The sequence below is a fragment of the Centroberyx affinis genome, unplaced genomic scaffold, assembly GCF_046629955.1.
Source record: "Centroberyx affinis isolate AG114_WGS23_722 - 3 ecotype Tasmania unplaced genomic scaffold, CSIRO-AGI_Caff_v1 ptg000919l_1, whole genome shotgun sequence".
NCBI lineage: Eukaryota > Metazoa > Chordata > Actinopteri > Beryciformes > Berycidae > Centroberyx > Centroberyx affinis.
In genome coordinates this window covers 25,341-49,881 of record NW_027279501.1, presented here as the reverse complement: position 1 = coordinate 49,881, position 24,541 = coordinate 25,341, and the positions used below count along the sequence as shown (strand labels likewise).

The 24,541-nt window shown below is 41.3% G+C and overlaps 1 protein-coding gene across 1 annotated transcript in view; it reads right to left on the bottom strand.

Annotated features, from left to right (window-relative positions):
• LOC139645901 (immunoglobulin superfamily DCC subclass member 3) overlaps window positions 1-22,803 on the bottom strand; it is a 33,057-nt gene extending 10,254 nt beyond the window's left edge. The window contains exons 1-6 of the mRNA XM_071521773.1: window positions 22,755-22,803; window positions 13,166-13,471; window positions 9,969-10,113; window positions 8,991-9,121; window positions 8,148-8,285; window positions 6,731-6,889 (exon numbers count right to left, since the gene is read on the bottom strand). Of these exons, the coding sequence (XP_071377874.1) occupies window positions 6,731-6,889; window positions 8,148-8,285; window positions 8,991-9,121; window positions 9,969-10,113; window positions 13,166-13,471; window positions 22,755-22,803 (928 nt within the window). The remainder of the gene's footprint in view (window positions 1-6,730; window positions 6,890-8,147; window positions 8,286-8,990; window positions 9,122-9,968; window positions 10,114-13,165; window positions 13,472-22,754) is intronic.
• Window positions 22,804-24,541: the final 1,738 nt, after the last annotated feature.

The following is a 24,541-nucleotide window of genomic DNA, read 5'->3' as shown; positions in this document are numbered from 1 at the left end:
TCGCACCAACCGATATAGGAAAAGAAGGAGGGATGAGAAACCGGTAGATGTGTGTTGTATCATCAGAGGGGGGGGAAATGTAGATGTGAGTGGGATGTGAGTGGGTGTAGGAGTGGTAACTTCAAATTTGGGGGGTTCTGAAACTGATTTAGGCTGTAAAAATACAGGCTGTAATTGCTCTTTTATGAGAATACATATTATATCACTTGGTTATGCCAATGCAGTCACTTTTAGATCAGCACAATATGATGGAGAAGTGGAAAGAGTGTCTAATTTTTATAAGCTTTATTTGTATTTATCCACTTTTAAGAATGGAAAAAAAAGCCAATTGCCCTCTGACTTTACTCCTTTGACTCTTTCCAATTTTGAGATTTGCTGCTGTTATGATCTGAAATTCATGTATTTAACTGTTTGTCTGTCCACAAGTAAACATGGGTCTTATAAAACCAGCCTAAAGTAGCTTCAAATAGTGCTCAGCTCCTTCTACAGTGCTTTTAAACCAGCTTGATTGACTTTAACATTTCTAACGCTTCTTCTTGCTAATTCAAATGAAAAGAGAGAGAGACTTTAAAAACTGCAAAAATGAGTCAGGCCTGTCTTGAGGATTTGTGGCAGGAGTATGATGATTCAAATTTTTTCATAAGTCAGATGCTTGTGAGTCATTCACTTGGAGGGTAAACCCAACTAAGTAGCAATATTTTTGGTAATATCTTCTTATCTTATCTTATCTTTTTTCTTTCTCTTATCTTTTTTCTTTCTTCTTATCTTCTTTCCTTTCTTTTCTTTTTTCTATTTTAACTTCTTAAAAAACCCCTCCTGTGGACAGGTGTTGTAAATTAGTGTTTCCCTACAAACACTAAACACAGTGCATCTGGTCCTTGTGGATAAATGTATGTTACAATTCTAATGCTACTGTGATGTCCATGTCAAATAAAATAAACATAAACATAAATATTTATATTTTGTGCCAATATTTAGTATTGTAGTTTTTCATGTCAAATTACTAGTATTTAGTGTTTCCTCCAGACTTGTATTCTTGTCAGGGTGGAAAAGCCTTTGAACCAATATTCATACACTAAAACTAACTATTCAAGAACAATAAAAATCTTTTCAATGTGTCTCAGCACAAGTTCAAGGCTCCTGTCTCCTTCTTTGTCCATGCCAGATAGTAGATCAAGTTACGCTGTGTGTGTGTGTGTGTGTGTGTGTGTGTGTGTGGTCATTACCTCTCACAAGGGGGAATAGCTGTCCACCCCTTCATCTGTTCAACTGTCCCACCAACATGTTAGATCTAACGTGTCAGGCGTCTTCAGTTGACCGTTCATCAGCCGATCCATACTGGGTATTGATCAGCTATTCTTTTAGTCCCAGGCTTGACCTTGAGTTTTACCATGGGTCATTCCTCATTAGGTTTAGTCCCTTTGTTTTCAAGCCTTTTTTTGGGGGGGTGAAGTAGGATTACATACATCTGTCCACTGCTTAGATTTTCACCTATGGATTTAACAACTTGATTTACACAAGAGCAATTCAATCTGTGTGATCCAGACTGAGTGGGTTTCCACATGGGGTTGAAAATCATATTTTTTTATTTTTATTTTATGTCTAAATCCAGCCCATTCTGAGTCATGTATGATATGTACTGCTGTGTGTCCAGATAAGAGCTCGTATTCTGGCTTTACTTGGGATTTGCTGTTTATGTGCATCTTCATTAGTGTTGGGGGAAATGCGGTACTTTGCAACTTAATTGGATTATTGTTAGATATAAATGAGATTGGCTTCCTGTTTTAAAAATGGACTAGTAGTTTTGCATTGGATTTTAAAGCAATGATGACAGCAGCATAAGTCATACTGCTGTGGCATGTTTAAGAACCGGGGAACATAAAAGTATTCTACGTTACTTTTAATAAAGAGTAACTTTGTAAAATGACTCAGTAATGTCTTAAGTAAAGTAACTAATTACTTTTAAAAGTTACTTTCCCCAATGCGAATCTTCATATCATCAGTTAAAAACATTTTTTTTGTATCAAAGCTACCCATGATTATATATAGAAAGGATGGAGAGAGTTGGGAGTCGGGGGGGCCCATACTTGCCTTTGCCTAGAGCCCCCAAAACACTAAGTCCGCCCCTGCAACAGTTAATGTAATAAGTTCCTGTTAATATAAGAACAATTTGCAGCAAATAGTATAATAATCCTGTTAGAATTGAATAAGTTACCTCGCATTAATGTAATAAAGTTTTTTTCTGTACGTTTACAGCATTGTTACACTTTTAGCTGCAAACTGTTATGTTAATGGTTTATTACCTTAATGGGAAGTTATTACATTTACAGTTGTAACACATTAATTAAGAAAAGATTCAGCATATTACAATGACAGATTGAACTAAAAGCCAACAGTAAATGGGACAAAATGTATATATGGCTCAGTATCAGCTAATATTTGCATATTTAAGCTGTCCCATTTGGGTACAAACTTATCTGGGTCACTATATGATACATAATATTCAGGATACATTTGTTTTGAATGAATATATAAGTATCCTGGTGAATTTAATCATATTCTGTGGTTATGAAATAGAACACAAAGTTTGTTTTCTCCACTCTGACATCCTATAATTTGCCAACTACATTTTTGAGTTTATACATTTAACAATTCATAAATACCGTTCTGTGGCCTAGTGTGGGAAATATTTTTCAGGATGTAAGCCGTTTATGCTGATGTTCATATAAAAATGTGAGAAAGGACCCCCCCCCCCCGGTGGGATCTGCATTATAAAAGCTTTGCGACCCATCTCAGCGTTTTTCATAGGAAAAAATATTCTCCTGACAAAAAAAACACTGAGGGTCAGAGGGGGTGGAGGGTGGGGGGGTGAATATATTTAACGCACCATTCAGAGAAGGCAGCCATCTCCAAATGGCCGGTCGTCCTTTGTGTCTCCCTCTGTGCGGTGACACCCTGGTCACCCTCGCCCCTCCGCAGGGACACCATCCATCTTCACCCCCCCCCCACCCCCCTCCCCTTCCTAATGAAACCCTGAAACCACGCCTCCTTTCTCCCCTCAACTTCCCTATCTGTCCGTCCATTCCCCATGCTGCCTCCCTCCCTCCCTCCCTTCCTCTGTAACCCTGACTTCGACCGTTTTCAGAGAGATACGCCCCATCGGGTCAAGGTCAGGGGTCGGAGGTCAGAGGTTGCAGGTCGTCCCTCAACCCCCCCCCCCCATCCTCTCCTTCCACCCTCCACCGCCCCGCACCCTACATTGACCGTCTAGTCCTCCTCCCTTCCCTTTCTCTCTGCTCCTCGCATCTGGCCCCGGCCTCCCCCCCCTTGTCCTCTTTGTCCCTTTATCCTGACCATGACCATGGACCAACAGACTGGCAGGCAGGCAGAGAGACAGACAGAGAAACAGCCAGACAGACTGTGTGAAAGTTCAGACCTTGCTGGCCTCCGCTAACCCTCCTGATAGAAACACAACCAGCAGCCAGTGACACTGACCTTCATTTGTTTTCGTACACCCACCCGAGTAAACTTGACCGGGATGGTGAGACTTTCACCTTGACCCGCACTCTTACTTTCAAAGTTTTTCACATTTGCACATGCTGTGTGTTTGCTGTAAATTCACCTATCTGTTTCTTTTCCTTTTCACTTAGCCCATTCTGCATACTCTGAAATTTGTGGCAAAAATGGAAAGCTAAAATGAAAGGGAAAAGAAACAGATATGTATATATTTCCATTTTTGCCACACATTTCAGAGAATGCAGAATTGGCTTTTAGATCATCTTTTTGACCAAGAGGAGAATCTATGATTCTCGTCTGCCTTAGGCAGTGAGATCTGACGTAAATATCAGATCAAGAGTAAAATCAGGAAGGACAGGGGAAAAGAAAATTCAAGAAAAACATATGGGTTCACTCACAATGTGCATCTAAAAGTGGGAGTATTTGTTGTGTTCTTTTATCTTTCTATTTTACTTGATTTGATTATTTTAATGCAATGCATTTTGCTTGTTCTTTTATATGAATTGTATCTTTTTATCTGTCTTTTATCTGCCTTCTATTGATGTAAAGCACTTTGAGCTGCATGTTGTGCATGAAAGGTGCTATACAAATAAAGGTTATTATTATTATTATAATTATTATTAATGTCTAAATAACAATCAGGCAAGAAAAAGAGCACTAACTAAAAAATATTGTTGTGTTGTGGCTCCAGATCCATTTAAGTTATTAGTGGAAGTAAATGGTCTGATTTATGATTTATGTCCAAATGTCTGTCTTGTCTTTAGCCCTAGTCTCTACTAGTTGTAGCTTGAGAAGAGTCAGCTAATCAACCTGAACAAACTGTTAGCTAGCTAACAAGCCAGCAGGCTCATTTAGCAAAGCAACTAATGTTAATGTTAACATGCAACTACTAGCCACTGCTAACGCTAGTTTATACTAGTACGTTAGCTTTTGTAAATCAGATGTGTTTACAACAAAACAGTGATACTATGGTTATCTAGCTAACAAGCCGACAGTATCTAAATAGAAAATCAGTCAGATGTGTCAGTGATGAAATGATCAGTTGTACATTTAGAAACATATTCAGCTGTTCACAACCACTGTTTTGTCCAAGAGCTAAAGACCTCCAATATGGCTGCCAGAGGGTGTGTTACATCACCTGAAAGCCCTCAGTACTGCTACTTTTATAATGGTTTTACCTATTTCACACTGTATGCATATTCTTTTGCTGCATATTTATTATATTACATGTATATATATATTTCATACTTTGGTATATTTCTCATATTGTTAATATTCTGTACTCCCCTTACCCCATATTTCCCATTCATAAATCTTTTCTTGCGGTATCCTATTACTATTTGCTGCTGGAACTACCCCATTTCCTCACTGGGATCAGTAAAGTTTATCTTATTATAATCTGAACAAATCTCAGTTCTCCTGATAACCTTACTTTTTGGACATTGTCACTGACAAGCATGTTATAACTACTGCAATTCTGGGCAATAAAAGTTGCTGGTAGCCAATAATTAATGCAATTAAAGCAGTACTGTGGCATTGAGCTCAGTGAGTAACATTAGGTCATTCAACGGCCAAAACACTTAGGCTCTCTAAGCAACATTGTGGGTGGCCATGTTGCTGAACAACCAAAGCCTAAAGCTCTTTGTTCTTCTCTATCCCAACCCAAAAAGCTAGAAATAGATCAATAAATTAATGAATATATTAAAGATCAGCCCCTGTTCCCCCCCCCCCCCCTCCCTGCCATAAGCATCGCCAATCCACTTGTGAAAGACTGATAGGAGGAAGTATTGATTGATCCGGTCAAAGAGTCGCACACAACAGGGATGAAGGCTTGGATAGATAGATGGATGGATGGATGGATGGATGGACTGATAAAGGAAAAGCCCTGAGTTCAACAGCTGAGTTCAACAATTAAGTTCAAATCAGTTGAAGGAAAAGATTATATGAACAAATATTTATATCAGATTTTCTTGTTAATTTATATTTGGCAGCTACACATTCTACATTCCAATTTATAGTGTTTGCAATACTTAACATCAACCACACATTAGTAGTGTTGTAAATGAGTTCTGTCCATTCATACATACATTCATTGGATACTGTAATTGTGGTATCAATGTTATCTTTGCTTGTCCCATTAAAAGGAACCAATAAATAAAAAAATGCAGATATATTTAACTCAATCCTGAGCTGAGGCATTAAGGAGCAAACAATGGGTTTTCACATCTGCTTCCTCAGGTTTGCTCATGATACATGATATTGAAATTTGAAGATTTGAATTGAATTCATTGCAGTATCAGTTACATATTCACTACTGACTAGCCTCCGCAGAGAAACCAGATAGATAGTAATTAAATTTTAATGTAACACTTCCCATGGTTGTTTATAGCTTGTCTTTTCCCCTTGTGTTGCCCTCTAACATTATGGGAGGTGTGGTAGTAATGAGCTAGCCTCAGGACGGCCAATTAAAACTGAGCTAATGACAGTGAGAAATATGAGCAGGCAGCGCGTATGGACATCTACAGGGTGATGGATGAGCCCTTGTCACAGAAAGCGCACACACACACACACACACACACACACACATACACAGCTGGACACTGGTGTCAATGCTTAATTATAAAAAAGGAGGCGAAGGAGGTATGTGTGTGTGTGTGTGGTGAGTGGTAGGTGGGGGGGCCTCAGTCACACCAATAGTGTCACCAAAGACCAGGCTGGGGCCCCCACCCCCATGCAGCCAGGGGCCAAAGGTGAGGAGAAAGGGGTGGAGCTTGACTATTGACTCTTTCCTTCCCTTCCCCACCATAAGTCACATCCACTGCAGGTTAATATGGTCAAGTGCACACACACACACACACACACACACAGATACACACAAGCAACCACGTCTGGCTCCATCATGGAGGTCCATTGGAGAGCTGGCTGTTATTTAATAATATCTAGAACAACCAGGCTAGAAAAAGAGAGATACCTGAAAAAGACTGTGGTGTGGTTGTAGGTCCATTCAGTAATGTAAAAGTGAATAGTCTCATAAGGTAGATTTGCTTCCAAATTTAAATAAGACAAAGAACATTGTCTTGCCTTTAGAGCTACCTAGTACAACCACAGTCTCCTCACTTTTATCCACTGAGCAGTACCACTGGAGCAGTTGGGGGGGGGTTAAGCTCAGCCCTTGCTCATGGGCACCTTGGCAGCACTTTCTGCATGGCCTCACCTTGTACCACCAGCCTGCCGAGCGCGGTTCTTCTCATCCTGGTGCCGGGCCTGTTGGCGGCGCACACGTACACACCGGAGTGCTGCAGGGAAACATCAGAGATCATCAGGTTCCCCGTTCCGAGAACCTGGATACCCTCCACGCCGATGGAACGCCCGTCTGGTAGCAGAGAGACAGAGAGAGAGAGAGAGAGAGAGAGAGAGAGAGAGAGATGAACACACTCATACACTCGCGACAGGGTGGATGATGCAGATAAGAATGGGCTCTTTGCTGGCTTGTGAAATAAAAGTGATATCCGGCTGCTGGTCCTCATCATGAAAGATAAATCGAATCATCCAGATGTCAACCAGGTGTTAAAGTAATTTAAATCACAAATTAGTACTTAATGATCATCCAATTGTATCTACTGTGTTAGACCAAGATCAATTGTTCGGATAGTACGTGCTAATAATAATTAAATAAATTGGTTCTTAATATAGAAAAGACAAAATGTATGGTTCAAAATATTCATTAAAAGTCACACCAATTTTACACTTAACTATAGGAGATATAGATATTGAACAAGTAACAGATGCAAAGTTATTAGGGATCACTGTTGATAGTAAAATGTCTTGGAACAGCCGAATTGATCAAATGGTGGTAAAAATGAGCAGAGGCATGGCTGATATAAATTCATGCCTAGCTATCTGACCAAACAATTAGTGCAAGCTTTAGTGTTATCACAGTTAGATTAGTGTTCAGTGATTTGGTCCAACACAACAGAGAGTCATTTGAACAGGTTACAGGTCGCTCAGAACAAAGCAGCTCGCATTGCTCTTCACTGCCCACATCGAACAAGAGTAAGTACAATGGATAATCATTTGGCTTGGTTAAGTGTAAAAAGCAGGCTGCATTATTCTCTAGTGTGCTTTATTAAAAATATTATCAGAACTAAAACCCCAGAAATAATTTATAGTAACCTATCATTTTTTTCAGATAGACATCGTCATTCTACTCGGCAGTCATCAGAGGGTCATTTTCTGTTTCCTCTGTGTAGAACTAGTTTAATACAGAGAGTAGTTCATTATCGAGCAATGGTGGCATGGAATTCATTACCAACTTTTTTGATTTCAGAAAGTAATACAACATGTTTTAACAAAAAGTTAAGCTTGTATTTGCTTACACAAGGAATAGTGTAGAATATTATATGACTTTTTGTTTTTGAGCTATCCATCCCACTTTTATTTGTGATTTAGTGGATGAGTTGCTTGTGTTATGTATTGAGTCTTATTGTGAGTATGAATGTTACGGATGTGGATTGATGTTTTTTCTGTTATTGAAGCATTGTTAAAAATGCTAATGGGGACCCCAGGAAGAGTAGTTACTGTTACAATACAGTAGCTAATGGGGATCTAAATAAGCAAACAAACAAACAAACCTAGCCTGCTCCAGGAGACGATGGGCCTCGGGTTTCCTGTGGCGATGCACTCCAAGATGGCCGTTTGATGGACAGTGATGGTCAGATTCTGGGGTCCGGACAGGATGACCGGCTCCTTGTAGGTCCTGGGAGCTCCGCCTAGAAGGATGAAGGAAGGAGGAAAGAGAGGAGGACACACAAGCGGAGAGAATGGGATGACGAATAGGTTATATATCTGCTAGTGCTGTAGGGTGTATGACACATCCATGATAAACCTTTGTAAAAATGTGTTACTGCTCTTATTGGATACATCAGTGTTTTTGAAAGGGAAGCTCAAAACCAATCAAAAGCACTGATTCTGGGGAGGCCCCTCCCCCAGCAAGGGATAGATCTTATTGGCTGAGGCCCCCTTGAAAGTCCTCATTTTAAGCTCATGTCCACACATTATTTTGATATTCATGTGCTGTATCTTATAACAGGTAACAAAAATACAATGCTTTAAACACTACATTTTGACTCTTTATTGCTTGATGGTGAGTAGGATTTGACTCAAAAGGGGGCCTCCACAGACATTTTTTGCCCGGGGCCTCCAGCAGTTTAGAGCCGGCCCTGTTTATAAACCAACAGCAAGAACACAGAAGAAGTGGATTCTATAGCTGATATGTTCCCTCTTTTTTGACATCAGACTGACATATACTTTACTAACTCTGAAACCCACAACCTCTACAAGTACATGGGTACATTTCACACATTTTGCCATTTTTATATGTACAAGCATGTGGTCCCAGAGGGAAGAGAACCACTAACCCCTGGCAGTGTGGGTGCCTTGCTCTACCTATTGAGCTCCACACTGTGTCCACCTACCAGTCACATTGAGCGTGGCCTCATGGCTGTAGCGGGTGTTGGCGATGTTGGAGGCTACGCAGCGGTAAATCCCGGCATCGGCCTGCCTCACGCCCGTCACCTGGAGAATCCCCATCGGCAGGAGCGTGTACCTGGACAAGGACGGGATGTCAGGGTGTGGGTTCAACACTGAGCAATAGCGGCAGGGTTTTTTTAAAAAGGAAAACACATCATAATATACGATATATACTGTATACTAAAGCAGTGATTCTCAACCTTTTTCATATCAAGGACCCCTAATTTAGTCCACATAAGGGCCACGGACCCCCGATTGATGAGATTTTGTCTCTCTGACTCAAATCTGAGAATATTTTTGTTGTTAGATATGATCCCATGACTATCTGTGTTGTAGGTAGAGAGATAACAGTGACACTATGATCAAAACAGTCATTCTTCTACATTCTCTAACTGTGTTAACTTCTTGTAAATGAAATAATGCTGAAGTTTAACAATTCATCAGTTTGCTGGGGACCCCCTGGAACCCCCTCAAGGACCCCTGGTGGTCCCCGAACCCCATGTTGAGAACCACTGTACCACTGTACGTATATATTTCACTTCATTTTACAGATGTAGATAATATGAGCACCAGATGTGCAGAGTTTAGTATATGTATTACTAGGTGGAGGATCCCTATGTACAGAAAAGGTGGCAATATGCAAGGCACATGTAAACATTTTCATAATCATAACATGTTAGTTTTAGGATGAATTGTATGTGTGTGTGTGTGTGTGTGTATTTGTGTGCACAGTTGCTTTTATGTGCGTGAGCAGAAATTCGAGAATAGATTTTTTTATACTACTTCTTTTAGAATGTTGTGTTGTTTTAATGTGAGTCAAATGTGCAAACTGACTTGGCCAGTAAAATTGATTCAGATTTTTATATGTGCCTTGACAATATATGTATATGGTACGTGTTTATAGTGTATGTGTGTGATGCTACCTGTTGTTGGAGGTGCTGAGTGGCACCCGCTCTCTCTCCCAGGTGATGCTGGCCTCAGGCACACCGTTGATCTGACACTGGAAACGAGCCACGCCTCCCTCATCCACCGCCATGGACTCTGGGTGGGTGTGGAACTTAGGAAGTGCTGAGGAACAAATAACACAACAATGGGTTTTAATACAGAAAAGACACCAGATGAGCTTATTTTCTTTGTTTAAAGGTGATATTGTGTATCTTTTTAATCAGAAAAGAACAGGTCCCCATTGACTTCAGTTGTTTTGGAGAAGGCTGCTACCAAGTTGTGCTGGCAACCTCCCTGTGTGTTATATGGACTAACAAATTTCACCTGTGTTTCATTTGGCATGAGGGTGAGTAGATGATGACAGAATTTTCATTTTTGGGTGAACTATTCCTTTAAGACCACATCTCGCATAAATAAAGGTTAGATACTAAAGGGGAATACCGCTCAATTTACAAGCCAGAAACCTGAGGATCATGACTCCTGTGTATAAAGTCATCAATTTGCTGAGCCTGAAGTGGACATAAAGGTGACAAACCCTACAAAACTGGGCTTTAATAAAGAAAATACACCCCAAGAAGGCAACCCAGGAGATTTTCTGGGGATAAGGGTATTTCTGAAAACAGTGCAATAGTGTAAAGTCCATTTTGTAGGTATAAAAAGTCACACATTCTGCTGGTCCCATCTTATGTGCTTGATTTATCTCCTGGTTTTACATCTTTGATTTTTATCCAAGACAGGAACAGCATACATGAATGAATCCTTAAAGTAGTATTCCCTTTTGAGTTATCAAATTATTAACAACATTTCTTAAAAACTAAGATAAGATAATAAGAAAGATAAGAAAAATACGATACAGTTTGCGTAGTGTAGACTTGGAAATCTTTTTAGGTTGGATAACCATTCATTTCATTTCAGTATTATTTGTCAGCCCTTGTTACATCATCATAAATTACACACACTGAGAGTGATGTAACTCCTATGTTGGAATAGCATAAAATAGCATACCACTTCCAGGATATCCACTCACATTCATGTATATGCATGCTTACACACATACACACATAGGATTCCTAATAACCTGGTGGCTATAATCAATAAGGGTGTATACTAAGGGAGGGGTCTGCAAATGAGAGAAGGTCGCCATGGCAACTCATTGCATTGAGGGAAGACCACCTAGAGATAGCCATAATTCTCCTGGATTACCCATAAACCCCTGGTTTTATTGGGCTGAAGGAAGGGGTGGGGGGAGGGGAGTAGAAGGTTGTGTATGCGTGTGTGTGTGTGTGTGTGTGTGTGTGTGTGTGTGTGTGTGTGTGTGTGTGTGTTCGGCCAATGTGGTCGTATGTAACAGTTACAGTATATGTGTTTTATTGGTTTTACATAATGAAAACTAGTGTGTTTTAGTGAGTGTGAACAGGCCATCAGCCCCGCTATGTGGGGCGCCTGTTCCTTCTGAAAACGCACAAAAGATGAAAGAGTCAGAGGGGGTCTTTGGTTGCCAGGTATGAGACAGAGGTGTTCACCATGTGAGGCATCATTAATAACCGAAACTATGGGATGTTTTGACAGAGATAAGGCAACATGCAGTGACTATCTGTGGGCAAGACCAAAAGCTATTCTTTGGTCCCTGTGCTATTTTTATGACCTCTAGGTAATGCATGGACATGGATATAAAAATGCCTTGGGAAATGACTATAGTGTTATCTTCAAGTGAGTGGGAGTATGAGGCTGTAGTATGCGGCAGCCTTCTCATCTAAATCACCTTCATGGGGAACCACTATTATGTGATCCCTGTGTTTTTAACTGTCTAGGAGGACATGTGCACAGCTTCATCAAATGCCCACTACACACACTAAAGAGCTTCTCTCAAAATCTCAATGTTACATGAACTTCATTACTTACTATTAAAAAAAAAAAGATTGGTCAGAAATGTGACATTTTTGGAGACGAAGGTATAGATATAATTTTCTGATTACGCTTTTTTCATAGACATATCCTTTGGGAATGAAAATACATATATATACAGTACTGTGCAAAAGTCTTAGGCATATATCAAAGAAATCCATAAAGCAAAGATGTTTTCAAAACTAATGAAATGAAAAGTTTCTGAATATCAAAAATGTACAATAAACAGCAGTCTACTGACACACTAATACAGAAAACAAACAAACATCTAAGACTTCTAAGAAATGTATATAAAAAATCTAGGGTGCCTAAGACTTTTGCACAGTACTGTATATATAAAAAACCTTTGAACATTTCCCTAAAACAAATTTTGGCATATACAGTACATCTCTGTATTAACACATCAACATTACTTTTTTACTGTTCCTCTATAACTAAGGTCTGTCAACTTTGTTTTTCTTTATACTGGGACTTTAAAAGAGTGTGACATTAAAATGAGAATTCTTGTCTTCATATTCACTGTGCTTATTTTGTGAGCAAACCCTTGTTCTCAAGGGAGAATGGGCCAAACCTATGAATCTTGAGCATGTCTTCTGCTGTATAATAATACCCAGTCGTTATGGAAACCATGAGATATAAAATAGATAATACCTTCTGCAATTGGTAACTGGAAAAGAGCTAGAAAATGTAAGAAGCGTAATAGTATGATGAGATAGTCCTCTGTGATTGCACAGATCCATAATATGTTTAGCTATAACGGGCTCACAAAGCATCAGATTAGAGTTTTAGTTACAGAAACATCTCTTGAAGGCAGATATAATCTCATTGGTTTTTCTGTGACATTGGACTGAAGAAGAGTTCAAAAGGCAATTAAGAGAAGTAGCTAATATTATGAAGCCTACTAACTGAAGAAAAAAAAAAAGATTAGCCTAGCTGCTATCCAAATTCAAACTAGCCTTATTAGCCTTTAGCTATCGGGGCAAGCTAGTTAGCTATCCTGCTGACCTTCATGAGTGCCATGATCTTGAACAAATGTCATTACTATTCATAATTTTAATTTATATTTTGACCAGAGTTCCTTCTTTATCATTCAAGTTTGCCAGTTAGCCAACTTGTGCTCTAAAAAACTGTGGCTCTGCCCATTAAGGCTTAATGAGATAATTTCTCCCTCCAGAGCAGCTCTGCCTCTGAGTAATGTTTGTAGAACTAAAACTCCAACCAGCCATGGTTTCTAACAGTCCTGTACAGTATTGCACAGTGACACACTTACATGCCATCTGGACCTTGGCCTTGCGGCTGACCAGCATGCCATAGCGGTTCTGGGCGGCGCAGTCGTACTCGCCCACGTCCGGGTCGTTCCCGTCTCTGCGTTTCTGGAAGCTCTGAATTAAGAGTGTACCGTTCGCCAGGACTCTAACCCGCGGGCTGGTGGGCACGGGCACCCCATTTCTACGCCATGTGACCATGATGGGTTCCTCGCCTTGCACCCGACAGTCCAGCATCAGTGGGCGATCCCTCACTGCGATCACATCACTGGGCTCCAGCAGGAAGGCCAGCTCTGAGGCTAGGCAGCCATCTGGAAACAGAAGGAAGATACTGGTTAGCATCTACAGCCTTTCTTATTTCAAGATATTGTGCTAAATTACTTTTTGGTTGTGAGATTTATTTAATGCCATAAAATGTAACCCATTACTCCTGAACACCAGGGAACAGTAGTTGAAGTGTATCTAGTGAACATGTGTAGTCCAGGTTCAATACATGTGAAGGAAAAAGTATACATAGAAATTCAAATGCATTTCTATGACTGTAATCTCTCTTTCTGACATAGGCCTGTATTTATGATGATGCTATCTCGGTAATGTGAGCGTTTCCTCGGAGGACTACCCTTTCAAACTGAATGAACTGAAGTATAGTAATGATAGAATCTCTTGCACATGGCAGAAAATAATGCATAATTAGCTAATGCTCATCTCTTTGGTCTAAAAGTCATTTGGAAGGAAAGTAAAGGAAAGTCTTTTAGGACCCAATAGGACTAACATTTTTGAACCTCTAGGATCCTATCAGACAGTCCAGTAAGATTGTTAAGAGTCCAATCTGATTCAAGCAATCCTACTGAACTGTCGTTTAGGATTCTAAAAGACTTCAGTTGTATTTCTGGAACTCAACCTTTGCGATTATACTTCCTAAGAACTTTTTACCAGGAGTGTTTCCAAAATATCCTTCTAGGCAATGGACAGTGAATAATAGAAAGTTCAAACTATTTTCCATCTCAAACCCACAAACACCCCATGATCCCAGAGCATGGCCTCCCATATTTGTTTGTTACTAAATGCTGAGACACAACAGCGCAGGGGGAGACCTCTCCAACAAAGGCCAAGCCTGGGGCCGTACTTTTTACCCGAAAAACTTCACTTGACACCAAAAACCATCACATTTGATTGATGGCTTGGATGTTTTTTGCGGCCTACAACACTTTTAACGTAAACCAACCACAATGGAGGCTGAATGCCGGCGAGCCATCCAGCCAGAGAGGGCAACAACAATACCCGGACCGGGAAGAGAACACTGGCAAGGGTTGCCGGGGTCAAGTTAGGGGAGCTTCTATTGAACCAGCGGCGAATAGTGACAATAGTGTTGTGACTATGCTTATTTTCCACCCAACCCCCAGTAACCTCTGTAAAAACTCACATCAGCCACCGTGCACCCTAACTCCAAGGGCGCCATCTGCCCCTTCTTATGCATCCCCTCCACCCCTCCCATCCCTCGCCTTCCTTTCAGTCCCCATCTCCGAGGTGACTTTCCCATGCCATCGGATCGCTCTGTCCCCTATCCATCCCCTCTCCATCTTGACCTCTGTGACACTCCCAGTCTTCCCCATATATTCTCTAAGCCTTATTTGGGGTGAATATCCCCCCAATTCAAAAAAGCCCCACCCTGACCCCCTTGGAATAGCCACAGTTTCTCCTCCCAGCTGTTGTGAGGGATGGGGAAGCTGTGAGGCAGTAACAATCGCAGTGTGGCCTTGAACCTGCATGATGATCAAGTTCAATGTGGGCTTTTGCATCTGTTAGCCCGACTTTACCCCTCCCTAACTCCTTCCAACTCAGATGTGAGACGTAAGACAGCAGCTATTGTTGTCCAGCCGACTGATTCCCAAACAGTCAGAACATCACATCCCACACACAGCAGCTTGTAACTGAACTTGACTTTGAATTCATGTCTGAGGTGATGTGTATTTCTGTCCTTAACTAAGTGCATTCCCTTCACTCTAAAGGCCATTTGATGCTGTTTGCTAATGATTTGTACACACTTGTCTTTGCCAGTATACTTTACCCTACACTCTCCTCCATGTTTAGGTTCCATAGCCAATGGTTTCGTCCTATAACCCAAACCAGCTGCTGTGTAGGCACTACATGGTCCAATACTTTACAATTTTTACAAGATTCTACTTCTTCTTCTACTTCTATACATACCAGTATCCTCTAAATAAAACAGAGCAAATCAGTGGAATCATGCATAAAACATGATCCTTCACTCCAGTTACATGCTGCACAACTGCATTCTCTCTAGGTTAAGCCTGGTAAATGGTATGGATTGAAATGAGACCTCTCTGATTGTATTATGGCAATGTATGTACAAATACCACAGACATGGCCTCTTTGACGTTATGTTGTCGAACTGCAATTCCTCTTGACATGAGTGTACATGGAAAAAACATTGTTGACAAGGTGTTTGGCTGTTTGAGGTTCTGTAATAGCCCCATTGGATTACAGTTTCTTACATGTCATTCATAAAATACAGCCATGGAGCTTTCCCACAACCTGAAAAGACAGCATAGCCTCCCCCCTCCCTGTGATCCCTGTCATTGGCTTTACTCATCTGTCACATCAAGAAATGAGCATCTGCACCCCTTCTAATGAGTGGACTCCCACCCAGCAGATGTAGCAAGCAGAGAGGATTGTGGGTCTTCCAGTCAGCTGTGCCTGGATGGACTGATAGAATCCTGCACCCCCCTTCAGCTTCCTTTCCCTCAGGGCTGGTAATGAAATTCAGGGGTCCCGAGGGGGGACTTGCATCACATGCTACGGCCACGGTTATCGAACACATGGCGTTGCAACCTGCAAGGCCTTAGAGGCCAATGTCGATCTCTGCCAATACTGTGTGCATCAGTGTGATGGAGGGGGGGGGGGGGGCAGTATAGCAGGTCTGGCAGATATAGTAAGTGGAGTATACACAAACAAGGTTATGTCATACAAGGACACTTTGTGGTTATTGGTTCATGAAACATAGGTGCTTGATAAGGAGTGAATTTCTAGCTTTAACCAGGCCAGTGCCAGGTTTTTACTTGATAATAAACATAATGCTACAAATGGGAAGATGACATCTAAGGCTTTTTAGGGGCTATATTTTTGATAGAGCATTCTTATAAACAGATTATCTTATTACAGAAGCATTTAAATTTCAATTCTAAGCTATAACCAAAGGCCACCCCAAATGACATAATTGTGTTATATCAGTAGTTCTCAACCATGTGCCATTGACATCCAAGAGTCTGCAGGTTATCCTTCCAGCCAAACACTACAGCAACTCAAGTAGCGCACCTTCAACTATAGGAACTCATCAGTGAAATCAGCTGCCATAGTGTTTGGTTGGAATAAAAATCGGCATACTCTTGGGTCACAATGGACCATGGTTGAGAGCCACTGAGTTAGATTATCCTATGTAGTATCCTATGTCATGTCCATACAATTTGCCATAGTTAGAGCCAAACACTGCCATACCAATATATCCCTCAATAGCTGTTCTTAATTAGCCACTGAAATTTGTACCTTGACATATTAGCTTTGACAAGGGATCAATCAAGAATTCCCTTCTTTTGTGCCCCAATGCATTGAATCAAGACTGAGGCCTCCAAGCCGGGGAGGCTGTCAGCATCAACACAGATGAAGGATGAACACAGAGTTGCAAGGCTAAAGGATGCTAGATTAAAAGCTTTGAAGCAAACCCAGACTCGAGCAGCTAAAATGTACTCCTCTATGCAGATGATACGTTCCAATATGCCGAAACTGCATGGGGTGTGATTAAGTGCATAGCACTAGGGATGAAACCATTTTCAATGTGGGGGGGGGGGACCGTAATGAGTTTTTTTTTTTTTTCCTTTAGAGAGGGGGATCGTCCAGCGACCCCCACACCAGCACCTTGCGGTTGTAACCCCTAGCCTCTCTGGGGTCATGAGAGAGTTGGAGGAGAGGAGGATGGATGGATGGATAGAGGAGGAGGAGGGGAGGAGGGACAGCTTGTGTCCAGCCATGGTCCTCCCCCAGCCCTCCATTGCCATTGTTTACCGGACTGCTGCCCCTAAACTTCACAGCCTATTGTAATTGCTGTCCCAACAGCCCCCCCACCCCACCCCCCAAAAAAGGAACAGATAGAGAAGAGGGAGAGTGAAGAGGGGGGGGGGGGGGGGGGTCCTGGGCTCCGGGGATAAGGCAAGCATACACAAATCCTTTCACTAATGTCTTTTCCTTTCTCCAATCTCCCACCCTCTACATTTCCCTGTATTTTTTACTAAACTTTGGCCATACACTGTTTTTTTTCTCACAGGAATCATATAGATTATATAGAGAATAAGAATATAGAATAAAACCAGCAAGTTTGAAAGTTCTAATGTTAATTTGTAATGAAGCTTGATATTTTATGGATTCACTGCACAAATTGGGTGAAAGGCATATAAACATAACATTAGACCTACATATTAATGCACACAAACACATACTTTTCAAAATTGTTTGCTGGCCCTTTGTGCAGCATGACCAATAACATGCACCTCTAATATTCCTCTCTTCCCCTTATCCCCATCTTCGTCCCCTATTATATCCATTACAGAAGGAGGGAGGGCAGTATAAACAATGGACTGACTACGCAGTTGAGGGCTAGAAAATGGGAATAGCTGGGAAGGCGTGAAACCCATCGCCCCGGGGCTTCCTCCTTTGTCTGCCTAATGGGAGTTAAACTCTCCTCCTTGCTCTGAGGCGGCAAGTTCCTTCTGCTGCGCTACGCAAACATGCTATTGTAGTGGCTGCTAGGGGGCTGCCTTGGTCTTTTGTTTAAGCCATTGATTGTCATTATTAGGAGTCATATGCCAAGTTCAAAGTCTAAACAGCTAGTGTTTCAGAGAGAGAGGAACATGGGCATTTGGGCAGGAAACAGGCATGTGCCACAACATTGTGGCTCCGTTGTACACTCTGAATAGTGCTAATAAGCAAACTTCCAAGATAGCTTTTAACCGGAATTTTTTAAGTCTAGTAAAGCAGCCTCTTGCAAAATCGGTGACAGAGCAACTTTCCAATACATGATTTGTATTTGAGTTCTAGGTGTTTGTGGCTCAACTAAATGTAGGCTCATTGTGAAAAACTGTTTTTTTTACTATGCCAGCCCTCAATGTCTTAACCAATATCATCACCAAAATCAATAACAGGCTTACATGCATTGATTGATATTGGACCCATGGGACATGGGACCAGGATGTCCCATCTGCATTTGGAGATAGGCTGGTTTCTGATGGTCAACACTGGTTAAAAGAGCTTGGCCAAAAACAAGGTCCCTACTAGCCATGCAGATCAATAAGTAATAATCTCCAATGTGATGGAGAGGAGAGGCCTCCCTGTTTGTCCTGCAGTTTTAATCAGTGAGGTGTCGGCCTACAGAAGGGGCACAGCAACTCTTATTAGGGAAATCTCTTTAAAAACAAAAAGCCTTGTGGCCCACTCGGCCCCCCATGAGACTCAAGGTAGTAACACATTAGTAGTAGAGAGGTCGGGTCTCTAGTCTCTAACCAGTTAATGCTATGAACCTGAGGGCTTTCAGATGGATCTCTCTGCAAGTGGTTTGCACTTGAAGCACATGGTAGAAGCACTATTGGGAGAAACAAAAGAGTGTATGATCTAAAGGGGAAAATAATAATAATAGAAGAGGATACTAAGGCAGAGCTATTAGCTATAGGCTCTTGTGCATTGCAACTTATTAGATGGGATTGCTGAACTTCTCAGTGCATATTGAAACTCACTTGAATGAATTGAATTCCGCCAACCTATATTGGAAGGGTAGAGTTTGTCATAAGGCCTAATAGTATTTTGGTCCACTCTGGTGCTGCTCCAGTAATGGCAAAGCCTCTGTCACACAAGTGTCCATCCTCTTTACACACACAACAGGTTTGGACTTAACGAAGAGCTGCAAGGTTTAAAGTGGTAATCCTTGAATTACTCATATTTTTCATATTTTTTCTCATATTTTTTGGGCTGTGGGAGCTTTTGCTGCTTCATTAAAAAGAAAGGGTGTTTGACAGCAGGGGTTGATCGGCAAGCAGCCCTACCATGAAGGATTAAGTAACCAGGTGTATATTGATAAACTCCCACACTAAGACTGATGCTCCACACTGGCGCTTGATGGATGTGATATCGACTGCATGGTGTGGAACATGTGCATCACTGTAGGTGTGTATTGACAACATCAACTATATCTGTTGTTATAAAAACTACTACAAGTAAAGCAATACCCTAAAGCACTCTTGAGATATTGCTATGAGAACCATTATGGTCAACAGACAAGCTGTCAATATGTAGTAACTGCTCTGTGTTTGTATGTGTGTGTGTGTGTGTGTGTGTGTGTGTGTTCTTGCACTTCTATCCTAGTGAGAACCAGTTTGAGTTTTAGACCTTCAAAGTGAGGACATTTTGCCTGGTCTTCTTCAGGAGGCTGGTTTAAGGTTAGGACTTGGGTTTAGGGTTAAGGTTAGAATTGGGATTAGGTTGAGGTTAGCCACATAGTGTTTTGTTATTTTGTATTTTAATCTTTATTTGTCCAGGGAAACTCATCTGAGCTCCACGCTATTTTCATGCAGTTAAGTATAAATATAACGTATAAAGTGTAAATCTGCCCATTCTCTGAATAGTTTTAAAAAACAACTGAAAAAATGGAAGCTGAGTAAGTTAGTATAGTTTGGACTGGTTTCTTGGAACTTGTGTGGTTTTTTGTTATTTTCATGATTGTATCGAATAAAGTCAATCAATCAATCAATTAAGCACGTTCACACTGGGAGCTGCCCAGTTCAACCACAGTCTTCTCCTGTCAACCACTGAGCAGCTCCAGTGGAGCAGTTGGGGGGGGCTCAGTGCCTTGCTCAAAGGCATCTTGATATTAATTGATGAGGTAAGGGAGAGTGTTTCTCATTCCCCATCCACATTTTCACAGCTGGTCCTGGGATTCGGACCAGCAACCTTAGCCCACTTCTCTAACCGGCTTCATAAGGTTAAGGTTAGTTTAAGGTTAGGGGTAGGAAATGAATGTAGTCAATGGAAGTAGAGTCAATACAGGTGACCGGGCCTTTGCTGTTCGGGCCCCTCAGCTGTGGAGCTCCCTGCCTGGGGATCTCAGGCAGGCAAACTCAGTATCCACTTTTAAATCTCTTCTTAAGACTCACTTTTATCTTATGGCTTTTTGTTGTAACTTTTAAATTAATTTATCTTGTTATATCTTATTTTCTGGATCTTATTTACTTTTATTATCTGTTTTTATTGTAAAGCACTTTGTAACGTTGTTTTTGAAAGGTGCTATATAAATATAGTTATTATTATTAGTATTATTACATAGTCAAAACATATGAGCTTGGAATTATATGGTTCTATCTGGGTGGAGTGCAGTTCTGAGATATTGAGCATCAAAGATTTAACATCCCAGCTGACAAAACTGTTGTTTACTTTCTATCTTTTTTAAATATTTTACCCCAAAAGAAATAACACCATACAAGAATTAAGTAACATTCAAAGATCATGAATGTGTGGATACCTCAATTTTGATAAAATAAAAAAAAACAACCTTTCCAAGGCCAGTATTAAGACCCATGTGAGTGTATGGGCTGGCAGTATGAGCTGCATATTCACACATGCAGCTTTGCCATGTCTGTTTATTTTATGCAGTGCTTCTAAAAGCCTTGCACAGTCAGTGTCCAGCATGTCCTGTATAGGCTGCTGGTTGGATTAGGGGAACTTGGATCTGAGCTTTGACAGGAAAAGTCCCATCAGCACCGCGGTTGCACGTTAAGATGGTTCAAAATCCCCTCAGCATTAGCATAAACCCTCCACAGATAGAGATGTTAGCCTCTGCTCTGTCACACTGGAGGAAACACCGTCCCGCCACAGGCCCTTTGTGTCCCGCTATGGATTAAACCAAGGGGGTGTCCTGTTGGGTTATCTCGCCCTGGACACTGTGTGTGTGTGTGTGTGTGGGAGGGAGGGAGAGAAAGCAAGGAGACCTGGCAGGAGGGGGTTGTTGAGGACACGGTCATGGGCAGCTGTAGGGGGGGATTACCCTGCACACACACACACACACACACATCTTTAATAAGGTCTCAATTTGAGGCCAGACTCAGGAGCGAGGGGGGTAGTGTTATGGAGATGAGGGTGTGAGGGTCAGGTCACTGAAGACGGGGGGGTGTGGTGGACACTATTGTCTCCCCTGTTTTTTCTGGCCCCCCCCCTCCGCCGACTGCTCTGATGACCAGGAGGACCCAGAGCCCCCCCCCCCTCCACTGAAAGGTTAAAGGTTGCTAACCCTAACCCCCTCGCTCTGCTCTCCCACACCGTCTGGATTGTTCCTTTTCTCATGCAAAAAGCTGTGTGCGCGGTTTAAATTATTATAATTTTTTTAAATAAGAGAATTTTGAATTTCTTAAACTCAGAACAAACTTTTTGAAGATTTCCATCTGATGTTTATGCCTGGAAACAACTTAGACAAAAACTTTATGTTGACCTCAAGGTTTCCAAATCTGATCATTTCAGAGATTTTAAAAAAAAAAAGACGAAATATGAGTATATATGAAATATGAGCATAAATGAATACTGGCTACAGAATAAGAGGAAGTGTGTTTGTAGGTCCAAATGAAACTGACTGCACAGTATGGCCTGTATGAGCTCCAAAATAAAACTGATACTCTGATGCATTAAATAATCTGATCAATCAAATTAAACAGATTGTATAATGGCTTCCAACTGTAACCTTCTTATGTTTATGCACATTAACTGGCTCATTAATTAAACCATATCTACCATATTTATTACTATTTTAAGTAGTTATTAGCTGATAGAGCTGAGGAGACACCCCCCCACCCACCACCCCCAGTAAATGTCCATTCAATAGCTTACTGCTTTCACTGTTTCTATGAGGGGAAGGTGACACATTAGCCAGTGAATCTGCATAGTGGCCTCAAGGCTAATATGACAGCTGCTTTCAGTAGTTTCACAATATCATTTTTAACTCAGTTAGTAGGTGTTTGCATAGCATAACAGAGAGAATCAGACATGGTTCAATGCATTTTAAGCAGTAAAACATGAAATTTATCTGATCCAAAGTTCTACTGGAGGTTGACATCAAGACACAGGGGCTAGATTATGAATATTGTGCTGATATGGCTGAAGCTCCATGAAAACCAATTAACATCCTTGTAGATATTGACAAAAGTTTCCAATCATCATAATCATAAGAATGGAATTGCTTATTTAATCGTGAGTGGGTGCTTCCATGGCGATCCCATGGCTATCAGATGAGGAAACAGTGGTTGTATGGACCTATAACTGGACCTTTAGTGAGCTATCTGTTCTCCAATGATGAGTATGGCATCCAAAGTGTAAACTGAACAATTCATAACTTGTGTGCCAAAGGTTTGAGGTAGAATCCAGTAAAAGTCAAACCATCCTGCACTCCAGTGCAACACGCAGCATCACTGGTCCCCTCAACATTAGTTCACCTCTCATCCCACACTTATCAACAGCTACTGATTTCAAAATATTATAAACCATACTTACTCAAACAGATGAAAGCTGCCAAGAAGGTGAGTAAAATTCTTGGTTTCATTTTGGTCTTCTTTAATCCGACCTCCTTGGTGTCAAAGCTTCTTTCCCGTAGACCCCCTTCAAAAATCAAACAGATGAAAAAAGTATTCCAAATGAAAAGGCACCCTACTCTCTATCTTCTTCTTATCTATCTTCTTTGGTGATAAAGCTAAAAAAATTGGTATTCTTATTTCTACAACATTGTTATTCTTCTTTAAATTCCCTGGTCCAGCGTTTGGCCCGCGGAAGGCTGCTGGTCACGTCCAAAGCCACTCTAAGAATAGTGGGAGGAAGACACCTCACCCTGGACAGCGCACATTAGTTATTCAACCTCATTGTTGTCGGTGAATGGACATTGATACAGCAGCTTTCACCGGCCGCTGGCAGGTTGGTCTCCTATGAACCAATCACAGCTCCGGGGCATCGGAGGGGAGGGCGCTCAGCCTGGGAGGCATGATTGATATTCATTTGAACAGAGGGCCGCTGGCCGGTCGCCCTCCTCCCCCCGCCCCGCTGCCTGATGGGCCAGCTGTGGCCAAGCCTTGACCAGCCACACTGCTCCCAACCTGCTGTCAACCGGGCCAGAGGAAGACTCTGCGGTGTGGATGTCTTGCTTGATAAATCACTAGAACTTGGAGCATACTGTATAAATTATACAGTATGTTCTAGCATGAGTGACATTTTCAGGCAGTCTATCAGACTTGAGACATTCTTAGTTTTCTAGGTCAACTCAAAAAATCTTGCCTTCCTTTACACCAGTGTTTCTCAACCTTTTTCATATCAAGGACCCTAATTTAGTTCACATTAGAGCCACAGACCCCCATTTGATGAGATTTTGTCTCTTGGATCCAGTCTGAGAATATTTTTATTGTCAGATATGATTTTGTCCAGAATTCCATGACTATCTGTACTGTAGGTAGAGAGATAACAGAGAAACTATGACCAAAACAGTCATTCTTCTACATTCTCTAATGGTGTTAACTTCTTTTAAATGAAATAATGGTGAAGTTTAACAATTCATCAATTTGCTGGAGGGCCCCTGGAACCCCCTCAAGGACCCCTGGTGGTCCCCGGACCCCACGTTGAGAACCACTGCTTTACACCAAGATCTAGAGTGGACATCCACGTGAAATGCCTTTCAACTCTGAATTTTTCAAACCTTTATTTCTTTACAGTATGTTTGCTGAGTGTGTGTTCTTTTCCAGCCACGCTCTGCTCAACTCTCACTTTCCATGCAATCACACACAGGAGCTGCCCAGTACGAACACAGTTCAAGTTCAAGTTTCATCTTTATTTGTCCTTGGGTAATTGGTTTGCAAGTATTAAAAATATTACATAAAAACATAAAACTGACTGGCGCCACAAACAACAGCAAGGTGTTGATGTAGAGTTTCATGCAAGCAGCAGAAGACAAATCATCATCAACAATATGACATTGTGATCAACAAACAATCCTGACCTTTCTCTTCCCTCTACATGAATTTAGGAGGTCTAGGAGTGCGATCACACCTACAGCGTGTTTTCTTCGGTCTGAACCATAGTGGAAAAGTTTACTTTGTGGTATTTTTATATGTAGTTTGTTTAGGTTCAGATTTACAAGCAAACCACGGCTTGTAAACAAAAGCCACAAGCTAGATTATTGGGTTAGTGAGATAAAGTCAGGTTTAACATGAAGGTTCCCATGTCAAGAAGGTGGCTTATTTTTAAGTGGGGTAGATCACCAAGACTGTACACTGTACTGTACTGTACTGTAACCTGCT